The 15,411-nt window shown below is 36.5% G+C and overlaps 1 protein-coding gene across 11 annotated transcripts in view; it reads left to right on the top strand.

Annotated features, from left to right (window-relative positions):
- The window catches only part of CADPS2 (calcium dependent secretion activator 2), a 567,091-nt gene that overhangs the window by 219,248 nt on the left and 332,432 nt on the right, over positions 1-15,411 (top strand). For all 11 annotated transcript variants that reach the window (XM_009454114.5, XM_001146755.6, XM_054687681.2 and 8 more), the window contains exon 3: positions 2,520-2,852. In XM_009454114.5, the coding sequence (XP_009452389.2) occupies positions 2,520-2,852 (333 nt within the window). The remainder of the gene's footprint in view (positions 1-2,519; positions 2,853-15,411) is intronic.

Raw genomic sequence — 15,411 nt, 5'->3', positions numbered from 1 at the left:
TATGCAGGTTATAAATATACAATTTATTTATGTTAAATGTCACTGCTCAATGAGAGTGATTAGATGAGGTTGAGAAGGGAGGTAGAGACACATCTGAGTTCTGAAGTAGTTCTTGTCATTCTTAGACACAACATATTGTTAAACATCTCAATTTCATTGTCTTTGATACATGAATATTTAAAGCACTATGCGTATACCTGTCACTTAAGAATTAATTTGTGTTGCCTTAAAAACATAAAAAATAAGACAGGGAGACTTTCCAATAGTAAGTAATTGAGCCAGAGCTGGTAAAGAGAGAGGAAGCATTTTGGGAATGTGTTACACATGCAGAGGATCCCTGACTCATGACAGTTCTGCTTATGATTTTTCGATTTACAATGGTACAAAAGTGATATAACTCAGTGGAAACCATATTTTGACTGCCTATACAGCTGTTCTGCTTTTCATACTCAGTATAATATTTGAAAAATTACATGAGATGTTCAACACTTTATCATAAAGTAAGCTTTGCATTAGATGATTTTGCCCAACTGCAGGCTAATGTAAGTGTTTTGAGCATGTTTCAGGTAAGTTAGGTGTATTAAATGCATTTTTGACATGATATTTTTAACTTATGACAGGCTTATTAGGACGTAACCTCATTGTAGTTTGAGGAGCATCTTATTTGACAATGCAGAATTTACTACCAGTGTTTCAGTACGTAAGTCTGTCAACCAAAATATTTGAGCTCCAGGAATCTTCTTGCCATTGAGTAAAGATAGGAAACAAGAAAAACAGTTTGTGTGAGTGACCTTAAGAGGGAGAACTAAAGTGGTGGGAAAAGGCTTGGGGTCAGGTGGTTGAGCATGCCAGCCCCAGTGGTTCAAGTGAGTCCACTTTGACTGTATCAAGCAGGTGTGCTGCTTGCCCACATGCAGACAGGCATGGAAGTGTGGTGCAAGTAGTATGATCATAACTTGGGAGTACTTCACTATAATGAGTCAGTTCTTAGGGTAAAAGTTGAGGCCAGGTGTGGTGGCTCATGCCTGTAATCCTAGCACTTTGGGAGGCCAAGGCAGGAGGATTGCTTGAGCCTAGGCGTTTGAGACCAGCCTGAGTCATATAAGTGAGACCCCATATCTACAAAAAAAAAAAAAAACAAAAAAAACCCCCCAAAAACTAGCCCAGGCATGATGGTGTGTGTTTGCAGGTCCCAGCTACTTGGGAGGCTGAGGTGGGAGGATTGCTTGAGCCTGGGATGTCAAGGCTGCAGTGAGCTGTGATAGTGTCACTGGGCTCCAGCCTGGGCCACAGAGTGAGACCCTGTTTCAAAAAAAAGAAAAAAAAGTTGACTTGAATTTTTGTTCTGTAAGCTCAATAACAGCATATAATTTATGGAGGTTCTATTAAATTGTCCTGCAGGCTTTTCTGGGAGAGTCTTTTGACATTATAGAAAGAATAAAGCAAGAATAAAAGCAGTCTTATATGGCTTATAGAGGATTCTTAGGAATGTTGACAGCATAATAGATGTTTAATGAATCTTAACTGATACTTAGATACATAACTTAGCAGAATAGAGAGATTTAAGGCCAAATCTCTGGTGTCTCTTCCCAAATATGACCTTATTACTGTACTTATTTTTACCCAACCCTTGCTACCTGTCTCATGAACATCTTACTCTATGGTTCTCTATTGTTTTTATTTTATTTTTTTCCAGTAGTAATGGACAATTAGAAGTCCCTTAGAGGTATTGCTTTTCAAGCCTCCATTCTTTCTAGTTATGATAAGTGTGTGAGAAGTTGCAGAGCTGGTAAAATCAGGGATGGGGACAGGTATATTCTAACCCCCCAGCTGTTGGGCAATTTTGAGTAAAAATTACATATGATGAATATTGACTTGGATACTAGACTTACCCTACTGTTGATCATCAAGTCCACACTCAAATGATACATGATTCTTTCCCTGCTGAAAAACCAGCTAGAACTCTCAGACACAGGTATGGATGTTGGGTTCATATCTCCAGTTGTTTTCCTAATCATCTTTTTTTTTTTTTTTTTTTTGCTTATAAACAATGGTCATTTATTTCTTACAGTTCTGGAGGCTTGGGAAGTCCAAAATCAGGGTGTTAGCCAATTTGGTGTCTGTGAGGACCTGCTTCCTGATTCACAGACAGCTGTCCTTTCACTCTGAACACATGTGGTGGAAGGCATGAGAGAGTTCTGGAGTCTATGTATAAGAGCATGAATCACATTCATAAGGACGTCACTCTAAAGGATTTCCTTGTAGAGGTGGGAGACATACAGGTCAAAGTAAACCATCTTACTGGTGTTTTTTACTGTATACTGTGTCTCCTAAACATTTTAACATTTTAGAGAGATTTGGGGCCAACATTATGACATTAGTTACCATGTATTATAAAACATTTTGAATCATTGTGGAGTATTTGGCTGAAATATTTGTAGAAACTCTGGCTGGATTGCTTAAAGCAAGTGGTGTTAGCATCTACACCTAATTGTAATTGTTTTTTTTTTTTTTTTCAGGTTTTTCTAAAGAGTGACCGAGTGGCCAGAATGGTTCAGAGTGGAGGGTGTTCTGCTAATGACTTCAGAGAAGTATTTAAGAAAAACATAGAAAAACGTGTGCGGAGTTTGCCAGAAATAGATGGCTTGAGCAAAGAGACGGTGTTGAGCTCATGGATAGCCAAATATGATGCCATTTACAGAGGTGAAGAGGACTTGTGCAAACAGCCAAATAGAATGGCCCTAAGTGCAGTGTCTGAACTTATTCTGAGCAAGGAACAACTCTATGAAATGTTTCAGCAGATTCTGGGTATTAAAAAACTAGAACACCAGCTCCTTTATAATGCATGTCAGGTAAGTGGTCTCTGATATTTTCCCTTCCCCTGTCTGACTCGTGGAATGAACATGAAGTATTTACAAGCCTATGAAGATGTCCTTTACTTGCTATAATCACTTTACTTGGAAAGTTGAGCAAAATTGAATTTGAATAAATCACATAGTGATATTTGAGAGAAGTTTTGAAAAAAGTATTTGGTAGAAGGAGAAGAATATCAGTACTTCTTATCCAGTAAATAATCATCCCCATGTGTCCTACTGTAGGACATTAGATTTGTGCCTATTAGGTATTAATGGGCCATGCCATGTAGAGTAAAAGGAAAATCAGCTCCTATCTGAAGAAGCTTGGCAAATTGTAATAAATAGGTATTTCTCACTGCAAAATAATATTTTATAAAGATATGATGCTGATCTTCTGAGTTGTGTGGAAGTAATGAAATTTCAAATTTTTTTATTTAACTCACCCAGATTGAAATAAATTGAGGATGATAGTTGAACTATGTAATTTAAAGAGATGACAGAGTCAATATTATATTTTCTCTTCAGTTGTTATTCTAGTTATACATACAAAAATGGGATAAAGGCCAGGCACGGTGGCTCACGCCTGTAACCATGTGCTTTGGGATCATGAGGTCAGGAGATTGAGACCATCCTGGGCAACATGGTGAAACCTGGTTTCTACTAAAAATAGAAAAATTAGCTGGGCGTGGTGGTGCATGCCTGTAGTCCCAGCTACTCAGGAGGCTGAGGCAGGAGAATTGCTTGAACCTGGGAGGCGGAGGTTGTAGTGAGCTGAGATCGTGCCACTGCACTCCAGCCTGGTGACAAAGTGAGACTCGTCTTAAAAAAAAAAAAAAAAAAAGCGGGGGAAGAGGTATAAAATCATGTTTCACATTTTTCATTTTTTAGATCCAATGATTTGTCTAATAATGTAGTCCTTCTATATTTGCATTTTGTTTGTTTATGTTAAGGGTATAAATTATTTAACTATGCCCTAATATAAAACTTAAATTGATAAAATTCTGACACTTAAAAATTTTTGTGTTACCTTAAGAGTTACACTTCTATAATGTACATGTTTGTTTTTAATCTTTTTGCAAATCTTCTCTGAATTTCTGTGTTATATCCATATTGGTTACTTTGCATTGGTAATTTGTGGATCATTTCAAATCAACAAATTAATAGAGTTAATAGTAAATCACTGAGGCACTTTAACCCTGTGAACAATTTGTGTACTCACTGTAATTGATTTCATTGTTTTATGAAACCAGGTAGTTATTTGGTAATAGTGGAAGATGACTATAAAACCAAAATCTTCTATTTGAAAGATAACTTCAACTGGAACTTTGTATTTTTAGTGAAACAGTAGCTTACTTGTACAAATAAATGTTGATTAACATAATTTAGTGGGAAAACTCAGATTCAGACATTCAGTAGATATTTGTTGAGCTTTATTCAAGTCCAAAACCTCTGTAGGTATTAGGGAATCCAAGTTGAGCGAAAAAACATATTTTTTCCTCTGTAGTGGCTAAAGTCTATATAAGATAAGACTTGATAAGTCCAAGAAAAGTCATTTATTTGCAGCTTGCCCAGCTTTTTATTCTGAGAATGGGAGTGATGACTTTCAAGCTCTTTATATGTCTCAGTTAAAGCTATAATTCCTTTCAGTTCTGAGATTTGAAAGAAAAGCTTATGGATTATTTTTGATTGATTTTAAAACACAAAGATATTATAAGACCTCTAAATGAGTTATTACATATGGATTAGAATATACTAGATGTTACAAGGTTATAAAATATATTTCCATGTTCCTATGAGTTTATGTTATTAATTTAAAATATGTTTAAGTTGTCTGCCTACTAGAGAATCAGCTGGACTGTGGGCACCCTGGTTTTAGTCTTCCGTGATTTGAAACCTACTTGCAATTCAGATCTCCAACTGTAACAGTGGCTTTGTTCTTGCTCAGAGTTGGCCTGAACAACAATAAAAAATAGCAGTTTTGTTTATTTGTCCTTTCAGTTCTATCAGTATTTGTCTCATATATTTTGATACTCTATTAGGTACATATATTTGCAGTAGGATTGTTATGTTTTATTGTAGAATTGACTCCTTTATCGTGATGTAGTATTCCTTTTTATCCCTGATTATTTTCCTTTTTCTGAAGTCTACATTGTCTTAAGCTAATACAGCCACTCCAGCTTTCTTTTTATTAAAGTTAACATGGTATCTCTCTCTCCATCTGTTTACTTTTAACATAAGTCTTTATTTTTAAAGTGGATGTTTTGTAGACAGTGTGCAATTGGGTCTTGAAGTTTTTCTTTTTTTTCCGAGACGAAGTCTTCCTCTGTTGTCCAGGCTGGAGGGCAGTGGTGTGATCTCAACTTACTGCAACCTCCACCTCCTGGGTTCAGGTGATTCTTCTGCCTCAGCCTCCCAAGTAGCTGGGATTACAGGCACCACACCACCATGCCTGGCTAATTTTTGTATTTTTAGTAGAGATGGGGTTTCACCATGTTGGCAGGGATGGTCTCGATCTCCTGACCTCATGATCCGCCCGCCTCGGCCTCCCAAAGTGCTGGGATTACAGGTGTGAGCCACAGCGCTTGGCGGAAGTTTTCTTTTTTTTTTTTTTTTTTTTAAATCCAGACTGATCATCTTGGTCTTTTAATGGGTATGTTTAGGCCATTCATATTTAAGGTGATTACTAATATAGTTGGATTAAATTTTAAAATCTTTGTAGCTTTTACCACTTCCATGCATTTGTTCTTTGCCCTCCCCTAGTTTTTATGCCTTCTGTAATTTTGATTGAACACTTTATATGAATTCCATTTTGTGTCTTTTGGTGTACTGCTTATACATTTTTTAAAAAAACAAAACAAAATTTTGGTGATTCTCCTAGAGTTTAAAATACATATTTTTAAATAATCTAAGCCTACCATCAGATAACACTATACTATAAGGCTTCATGTGTACTGCAGCTACTCCATAATAGAGTATATCCAATTCCTTCCTCTCATCCCTTGTGGCATTGCTGTCATTCACTTCATTTATAATATGCTGTAACCCCCAATATATTCTTTCTATTATTGCTTTGAACAATTATCTTTTAGCTCAATTAAAAATAAGAAAAATAAAAGATTATATGTATTTTACCTTCATTTATTCCTCCTCCGATGCTCTTTCATTTCTTTATGTAGATTCAGATTTCTTACTGCTATTATTTTCCTTATCTCTGAAGAACTTCTTTTAACATGTCTTAGTGGTGATGCAGTCTCTCAGTTTTTGTTTGAGAAAGTCCTTGTTTCTTCTTCGCATTTAAAGTATAATTTCACTGAATATAGAATTATCTGTTAGATTTTTTTTTTCTCTTTCAGCACTCTGAAAATTTCACCACACTGTCTTTTTGTTTGCATGATTTCTGATGAGTTTAATGTAGTTCTTATCCTTTACTCTTTAGAGGTAAGGTGTTATTTTCCCCCTTATGGCTTCCTTCAAGAGTTTTTCCTTCTTTCATTTTTCTGCAGTTCGAATATGCTGTGTCTAGGGGTGTGTGTGCTTGTGTGTATTTCTTTTGCTTGGTGTTTTTCTGAGCTTCCTGTATCTGTGGGTCAGTGTCTATTATTAATTTTGGAAAGTTCACTGCTGTTATTACTTCAAATATTCCTTCTGTCCTATCCCCTCTTTATTCTTTTTCTGGTATTCTAGATATGTTTATGTCACCCATGTTTCTGTTACCCATGTTATCCCACAGTCCTGGGATGTCCGTTCTGTTTGTTCAACTCTTTTTCTCTTTGTATTTCAGTTTGGGAAGTTTTTATTGACATGTCTTCAAGCTCACTGATTCTTTCCTCAGCAATGTCAAGTCCACTAATGAGCCTATTGAAGGCATTCTTCATTTCTTTCACTGTGTTTTTTTTTTTTATTTCTAGCATTTCCTTTTGATTTTTTGGTAGTTTCCGTCTCCTGCTTTTATTATGCATTGTTTTTGCATGTTTTCAACTTTTTACATTAGGGCCCTTAGCCTATTAATAATAGTAATCTAAATTCCTTGTTTGATAATTCTAACATCTGTCTCATATCTGAATCTAGTTCAGATGCTTGCTTTATCTCTCCAGATTGTGTTTCTTTTGGTTTTGTGCTTTTGACATGCTTCATAATTTTTTGTTGTAAGCCAGATATATTAGGTAATGAGAACTGAGAACTGAGGTAACTAAGGCTTTCATATAAATATTTATGTTAATCTGAGTAGGAGTTGAGCTGTGCTTAATGTTTAATGTTTCTTGTAGCCATAAGTACGAGAAACTTCTTTTTTTTTTTGCATATTATTAATCTCTTTATTTTTAATTTTTTTATTATACTTTAAGTTCTAGGGTACATGTGCACAACGTGCAGGTTAGTTACATATGTATACATGTGCCATGTTGGTGTGCTGCACCCATTAACTCATCATTTACATTAGGTATATCTCCTAATGCTATCCCCTCCCCACTTGTCCACGCCACAAAGGGCCCAGTGTGTTTTGTTCCCCTTCCCGTGTCCACGTGTTCTCATTGTTCAATTCCCACCTATGAGTGAGAACATGCCGTGTTTGGTTTTCTGTCCTTGCGATAGTTTGATGAGAATGATGGTTTCCAGCTTCATCCATGTCCCTACAAAGGACATTAACTCATCCTTTTTTACGGCTGCATAGTATTTCATGGTGTATATGTGCCACATTTTCTTAATCCAGTCTATCATTGACATTTGGGTTGGTTCCAAGTCTTTGCTATTGTGAATAGTGCCTCAATAAACATACTGTGCATGTATCTTTATAGCAGCATGATTTCTAATCCTTTGGGTATATACCCAGTAATGGGATGGCTGGGTCGAATGGTATTTCTAGTTCTAGATCCTTGAGGAATCGCCACACTGTCTTCCACAGTGGTTGAACTAGTTTACAGTCCCACCAACAGTGTAAAAGTGTTCCTATTTCTCCACATCCTCTCCAGCACCTGTTGTTTCCTGACTTTTTAATGATTGCCATTCTAACTGGTGTGAGATGGTATCTCATTGTGGTTTTGATTTGCATTTCTCTGATGGCCAGTGATGATGAGCATTTTTTCATGTGTCTGTTGGCTGCATAAATGTCTTCTTTTGAGAAGTGTCTGTTCATATCGTTTGCCCACTTTTTGATGGAGTTGTTTGTTTTTTTCTTGTAAATTTGTTTGAGTTCTTTGTAGATTCTGGATATTAGCCCTTTATCAGATGAGTAGATTGCAAAAATTTTCTCCCATTCTGTAGGTTGCCTGTTCACTCTGATGGCAACTTCTGAAATGGGCAAAAAGTGTAAGCATTCCCTTTGAAAACTGGCACAAGACAGGGATGCCCTCTCTCACCGCTCCTATTCAACATCGTGTTGGAAGTTCTGGCCAGGGCAATCAGGCAGGAGAAAGAAAGAAAGGGTATTCAATTAGGAAAAGAGGAAGTCAAATTGTCCCTGTTTGCAGATGACATGATTGTATATTTAGAAAACCCCATCATCTCAGCCCCAAATCTCCTTAAGCTGATAGACAATTTCAGCAAAATCTCAGGATACAAAATCAATGTGCAAAAATCACAAGCATTCTTATACACCAATAACAGACAAACAGAGAGCTAAATCACGAATGAACACTCCCATTCACAATTGCTTCAAAGAGAACAAAATACCTAGGAATCCAACTTACAAGGGATGTAAAGGACCTCTTCAAGGAGAACTACAAACCACTGCTCAACGAAATAAAAAAAGGACACAAACAAATGGAAGAACATTCCATGCTCATGGGTAGGAAGAATCAATATCGTGAAAATGGCCATACTGCCCACGGTAATTTATAGATTCAATGCCATCCCCATCAAGCTACCAATGACTTTCTTCACAGAATTGGAAAGCACTACTTTAAAGTTCATATGGAACCAAAAAAGAGCCTGCATTGCCAAGACAATCCTAAGCCAAAATAACAAAGCTGGAGGCATCACGCTACCTGATTTCAAACTATACTACAAGGCTACAGTAACCAAAACAGCATGGTACTGCTACCAAAACAGAGATATAGACCTATGGAACAGAGCAGAGTCCTCAGAAATAATACCACACATAAACAACCATCTGATCTTTGACAAACCTGACAAAAACAAGAAATGGGGAAAGGATTCCCTATTTAATAAATGGTGCTGGGAAAACTGGCTAGCCATATGGAGAAAGCTGAAACTGGATCCCTTCCTTACACCTTATACAAAAATTAATTCAAGATGGATTAAAGACTTAAGTGTTAGACCTAAAACCATAAAAACCCTAGAAGAAAACCTAGGCAATACCATTCAGGACATAGGCATGGGCCAAGGACTTCATGTCTAAAACACCAGAAGCAATGGCATCAAAAGCCAAAATTGACAAATGGGATCTAATTAAACTAAAGATCTTCTGCACAGCAAAAGAGAAACTTCAGCTTCCTCCAGTATCCTTGTTTTTGTCTCCCCTTTTGACTGGGCTTCCCTAAGGACTCTGCCCCAGGGAAAGTCTACATCCTGCACCTCTTTTAGCTGTCACCAATCCACTCTTGTCATCCTGGAGCTGTGTTGGTGTTGTGGTAAAGTGTTGGAGAGATGGAGTGTCCTCTAATCTGATTAAATCTCCGTCTTTTAGTGGACCTGTAACCTTCATAAGTGTTTCTGTCCCTGATCTAGGAGGATTGCTCCCTCCTACTACCATGTTCTTCATTCTCTTCCCTGGATGCAGCTTCCCAGTCTCTTTTTTTGAAGTCCTGTCTCCTGTTCTCTCTGTTTTTTGTTTTTGCTTTTCAGTACGTGACTCAAGAGGGCTGGAGTGGGGTGGTATTCTCTTCTTCCACCTGGGATAAGTTTTCAGTGTTTCCCTCAGGCAAAACCTTTCTGCTTTTGTTAGAGAGAAGGATCTGGGAGATTGAACAATGGCTTTCTCCCCCTTTTTTTCTGCCATGGCCATACAGGGATCTTTTTTGGATCCTCACTATGAGAACTTTGTGGGGTAACTGGAAGGAAAGTCCAGCAAAGTTTGGGAGCCTCTTTATGATTGTGGTTCCAGGAATTTCTTACTCTCTGCACCCAGCTTATAGTAATTTTTCTAAATTACTAGACAAGTAAATATTCCTACCACTCATGGCACACAGCAGCTTCTGCTCCACGTGCTGTGTCTTTCTGGATTTGCCCATCTTTCTAGATTTTGGTTAGTGGTTTCCCCTGCACACTCAGTTCTCTGAGAAGTCCAAGAAAAGTCAATGATTTGCAGCTTGCCCAACTTTTTATTCTGAGGATGGGAGTGATGACTTCCAAGCTCTTTATATGTCTGAACTAAAACTATAATTTCTTTCAGTTCTGAGATTTGAAAGAAAAGCTTGAGGATTATTTTTGATTGATTTTAAAACAAAAAGAAATTATAAAGAGTACCCCTGTAAATAACGACATATAATAATAATTATTTTACAGAAATTATGAAAATAAATTGTTTAGAGAGCAGCCAAGACACTTTTTTTTTCCTGAATGCTATGCAAGCATACCTTGGAGATATTGTGGGTCCAGTTCCAGACCACTACCACAAAGTGAATATTGCAATAAAGCAGGTCACACAATTTTTCTTTTATTTCACACTGCATATAGAATTTATGTTTTACTGTACTGTGGTCTATTAGGGGTATAATAGAATTATGTTTAAAAAATAACCTATGTACCTTAATTTAAAAATACTTTATTGTTTTAAAAAATGCTACCAAGCATTTGAGCCTTCAGCAAGTTATAATCTTTTTCCTGGTAGAGGGTCTCGCCTTGATGTGGATGGCTGCTTACTGACTAGGTTGGCTATAGCAGTTTCTTTAAATAAGACAACAATGAAATTTGCATGGCGATTCACTCTTCTTTTCACAAAAGATTTCTGAATAGTATGTGATACTGTTTGATAGTATTTTACCCACAGAAGAACATCTTTCAAAATTGGAATTAGTCCTCTCATACCCTGCCACTGCTTTATCAGCTACGTTTATATAAATATTCTAAATCCTTTGTCATTTCAACAGTGTTCACAGCATCTTCACTAGGATTAGATTTCACTTCAAGACACAACTTTCTTTATTCGTCCAAAGAAGCAATACCTCATCCATTCAAGATTTATCATGAGACTTCAGCAATTTAGTCACATCTTTAGGCTCCACTTCTATTTCTAATTCTTTTGCTATTTCTAGAACATCTCCAGTTACTTCCTTTACTGAAGTCTTGGATCCCTCAAAGTCGTCTGTGAGGATTGGAATCAACTTCTTCCAAATGCCTGTTCATGTTGACATTTTGACCTCCTCCCTTGAATCACAAGTGTGTTAATGGCATCTAGAATGGTGATCCTTTCCAGAAGGTTTTCCATTTACTTTGCTCCAATCCATCACTATCTGTGGTAGCTGTAGCTTTACAAAATGTATTTCTTAAATAATAAGACTCGAAAGTCAAAATTCCTTCTTGATTAATGGGCTGCAGAATGGATGTTATGTTAGCAGGCATGAAATCAATGTGAATCTTCTTATACATCTCTATCAGAACCCTTGGGTTACTAAGTGCATTGTCAGTGAGCAATACTATTTTGAAAGGAATCTTTATTTTCTTAGAAGTCTCAATATTCAGTAAACCATGCTGGAAACATATGTGCTGTCATCCAGGCTTTGTTGTTCCATTTATGGAGCACTAGCGAAGTAGATTTAGCATGATTCTTCAAATCCCTCATGTTTTCAGAATAGTAAGCGAGCTTTAGCTTCAACCTAAACTCACCAGCTTCATTAGCCACTAACAAGGGAGTCAGCCTGTCCTTTGCAGCTTTGAAACCAGGCATTGACTTCTTCTCAGTAGCTATGAAAGCCCTAGATGGCATCTTCTGACACAAAGCTGTTTCATCTACATTAAAATATGTTGTTTAGTGTAGTCACTTTCATCAATGATCTTAGCTAGATCTTCAGGATAACTTACTGCAGCTTCTACATCAGCACTTGCTGCTTCACCTTGCATTTCCATGTTATGGAGATGGCTTATTGCCTTTTACCTCATGAACCAACTTCTCCTAGCTTCAAACTTTTCTTCTGCAGCTTCCTTACCTTTCTCATAGCCTTCAATTTGGCTGTTTGGTGCAAGAGGCCTAGCATTTGACCTGTCTCTTCTGATGACATGCCTTTCTAAGCTTAATCCTTTCTAGCTTTTGACTTAAAATGAGAGATATGCGACTCTTCATTTCACTTGAACACTTAAAAGCCATTATTGGGTTATTAATTGGCCTAATTTCAATGTTAGTGTGTTTTAGGGAATAGACAGGGCTGAGCTGAGGGAAAGAAATGAGGAAATGGCTGGTCTGTCAGAACACACATAACATTTATTGAATGAATTTGTTGTCTCATATGGGAGCAGTTCATGTTGCCTCAAAACGGTTACAATAGTGACATCAAAGATCACGGATCACAGATCACCTTAACAGATATAATAACAATGAAAGAGTTTGAAATGTGAGAATTATCAAAATGAGACACAGAAGTGAGCACATGCTGTTGGAAAAATAGCACCTATAGACTTGCTTGACTCAGGATTGCCACAGACCTTCAATGTGTAAAAAAAACATAATATCTGCAAAGTGCAATAAAGAGAAACTCAATAAAATGATGTACGCCTGTATATTTTTTCTTTTGTTATATTCCAACAAAGCTTAAAAAGAAAAGATAAGGCAAAGCAATAGAAATCACAGAAACTAGCCTGTTCTTTATAGAAAGGAATAGCCTGAGAAGAGAAATAGAAGAGCAGGCCTTGGGGAGGCAGGTAGGATCTAAAGCCAATGGAGCTACTGGAACCTGGCTCAGGTGTATGTCTATGAGATTTACCCCACCTTCTCCATGTTTCAGGAAAAGCTTTGAGACTCCTCCTAACTGTAACAGTGTCGCTTCTGTATGTGTTTACCCTTGTGTGGCCCCTTGTTTTTGGCAGCACAAATCTAGAAAATCTCAAAGATGTTGCTTGCTTAAGAGTCAGAAGCTCAGGATCGAGGGCTGTTCTGGTGAAATGTGCAGGATGGCAGCAGCCAGGCAATCTCTGGCAACTCAAGAAAGAAAGGACACGAATGGGAAGGGAGCCTTGCCAGGGCTGCCGCATGACATCGATGGCCATCGTTTGGTAATATCCTTTGTTCCAGAGCTTCAGGATTAGCATCAGGAGTGGAAAAACAGGAAACTCTCTTCTGAAAAAGGCTATTTACATTACTTTGAGTCAGAGCAAGTAACGTATTATCAACATTAAGGCATGAAGGAAACTTTTAAAACACTAAGAAGATAGCACATACCACAGTTAAGATATGAAATTAGGGATAATAGAAAGACAAATTGTTATTGTTATCAAGAAAACATAAAAAAGAATAAAAACAATGTAAGTAGCACCTAGATTAGCTATTGTGCTAATAAAATTTCATACTTTGGATTCTTTGATTTGAAAATAATGTATCTGCAGTGGTGCGCATTCATAGAACAAAATATTAAGAAAAAAGTAAAGAACAACATGTACAGTCTAAAATGAGTGGCATAACAGTACAAGAATCTGAAATTGTTAGCTGTGATTTAGTTGAATTCAGGATATTATAAAAAGGAACAGGAGTGAAGGAAGAATAATCTGTCAGTGGAAAGTTTAATTTTGGAATATTTTAAGGAAATGCAGTTAATTTCAAATATATATATATTCTTTTAGAGAAACAGTGTTATATAATATTAAAACTGTATATTTGATAGTCTTACTAAGAATAATTTTATTTCACTTTTTTAAATGAAAATGCTGTTACTTAAGTGGTACCAGTTAATCAACTGCCTTTCCTAAAACAAATGTGTTTATGAAAAGTTATTTTTAAATATGACATAAGGTAATGCAGTATGTTCAAATTAATTAGTTAACCCATTATCTATAATCATGCAGAGCATATATATATATATATATATGTAGACAGAGAGAGAGAGAGAGTTTTCACTAGGCATTGTGTTAAATAATAGGAACCTAGAGACAGATAAAACCTAGATTTTTGCAAGGTTTATAGAAAAAAATGCTGTTGTAAATGCTACAGTGGTGTGGTTAATCTCTGGTTCTGGATACATCATGAAGAGGTTCTCCAAAATGAGTAGATGCTAAGGTGTTCTGGGCAGAGGGACAGGCACATGCAAAGAATGCAGGCATGAAATGCATGGCTTTTTGGGGAACTTCACATCATTGACTACTGGAGTATGAGCAGGAGATGGGGCTGTATTTGAGATATTAACAGAGGTAGGTAAGCATCTTATGGACTATAGAGAGGCATGCAATCCTAAATGAACAGAGTCTGAAGAGTGGGATACATAGTACCATATCTACTCCTATAATTCTCCTTTAACTTCTATATTTGTCTCTTAAAATGATTAAATTTTATAGCTATCTAGACCCTGCTCTTTTCTGCCAAAAGCAGCTTTCATTAATCTTTTATAATCTCATTCCATTAACCGAAGAAAGCGACTCACCCAGATTTACCCAAGTGTCAAAGCAAAGTTAACTGAGATCTTGTTCACTTATCCCTCCTCCGACTCAAATTCTTCATGTCTGAAGACTACATCACCCATGTTAAGTAACATCACAGAACTGTTTGGGTATTTGTAAGGGATAAGCAGAAATATTTGTGAATGGTTAAAAAGTAGGCTTCAAGTTTATGATTTCTTTTCCCTAGAAGTTTTTGCTTTGGAGATTAAGTGCTTTGAGTCTAAGAGTTTAAAGAAATCAATAAATAGGCAGTTGCTGTGGTCACCGTGGATGTCTTCCCCTAGAAGTCCAGGAGCCATGAGGCATTAACCATTTTGAACATCTTCATTCAACGTGTGCAGAAAGAAAACAGGGAGAGAAATGTGAATCCCCAAAGGAAACTGGGGACTGACTTCCACCACTGTCTTCTTTTTTTTTTTCCAACTAGTAGCCTGTGATTGATAATAGGTTTCATTTAACATACAGTAATGTGTCTACTTCAGCAGAAATAATAGCACATTCTACTGACAGTTACATTGGATACCTTTCAAAATGACTTTTAAAAATGACTTCCAAAATAGAAAAATAAATGCCATGGTAATGAAAATTAGGGAGGAGTATATTTTTCTCATATATATATCATTTAAAATCTCAAAACATTTGAGGAGAATATTTAAGTAAATGTATTAAATGGCAGGTTTGTGTTTGGGGATGTAGCAAGGGAAAAACAAGATCTTAAGAATAGTTAGATTGTTATATAATTTTTGAAATTCTGAAATTAATCATTGGAGTGGCCATAATATTTATATATGTGTTAAATTTTTGGTAAATAAATGTATCATAATGTAAATTGGATGAATTTAATTTTACTAAAATGAATTTGAGTCTCTGGTAGTATTAAGTTTCCGCTCTCAAAAATTTTTAAATTGTCAGTGTAATTTTAACATATTCCTAACAAATTAAATTATAGGCTTTATTAGTGTTGCTCCATTTGGCTGTGGATTATTTTGTTTCTTACCTTTGGCTTACATGTGGAAGAGTT

This window comes from Pan troglodytes, chromosome 6, assembly GCF_028858775.2.
Source record: "Pan troglodytes isolate AG18354 chromosome 6, NHGRI_mPanTro3-v2.0_pri, whole genome shotgun sequence".
In the NCBI taxonomy this organism is placed as follows: Eukaryota; Metazoa; Chordata; class Mammalia; order Primates; family Hominidae; genus Pan; species Pan troglodytes.
Note: the sequence above shows the minus strand (reverse complement) of the source record. Positions and strands in the feature narration are given on the sequence as shown.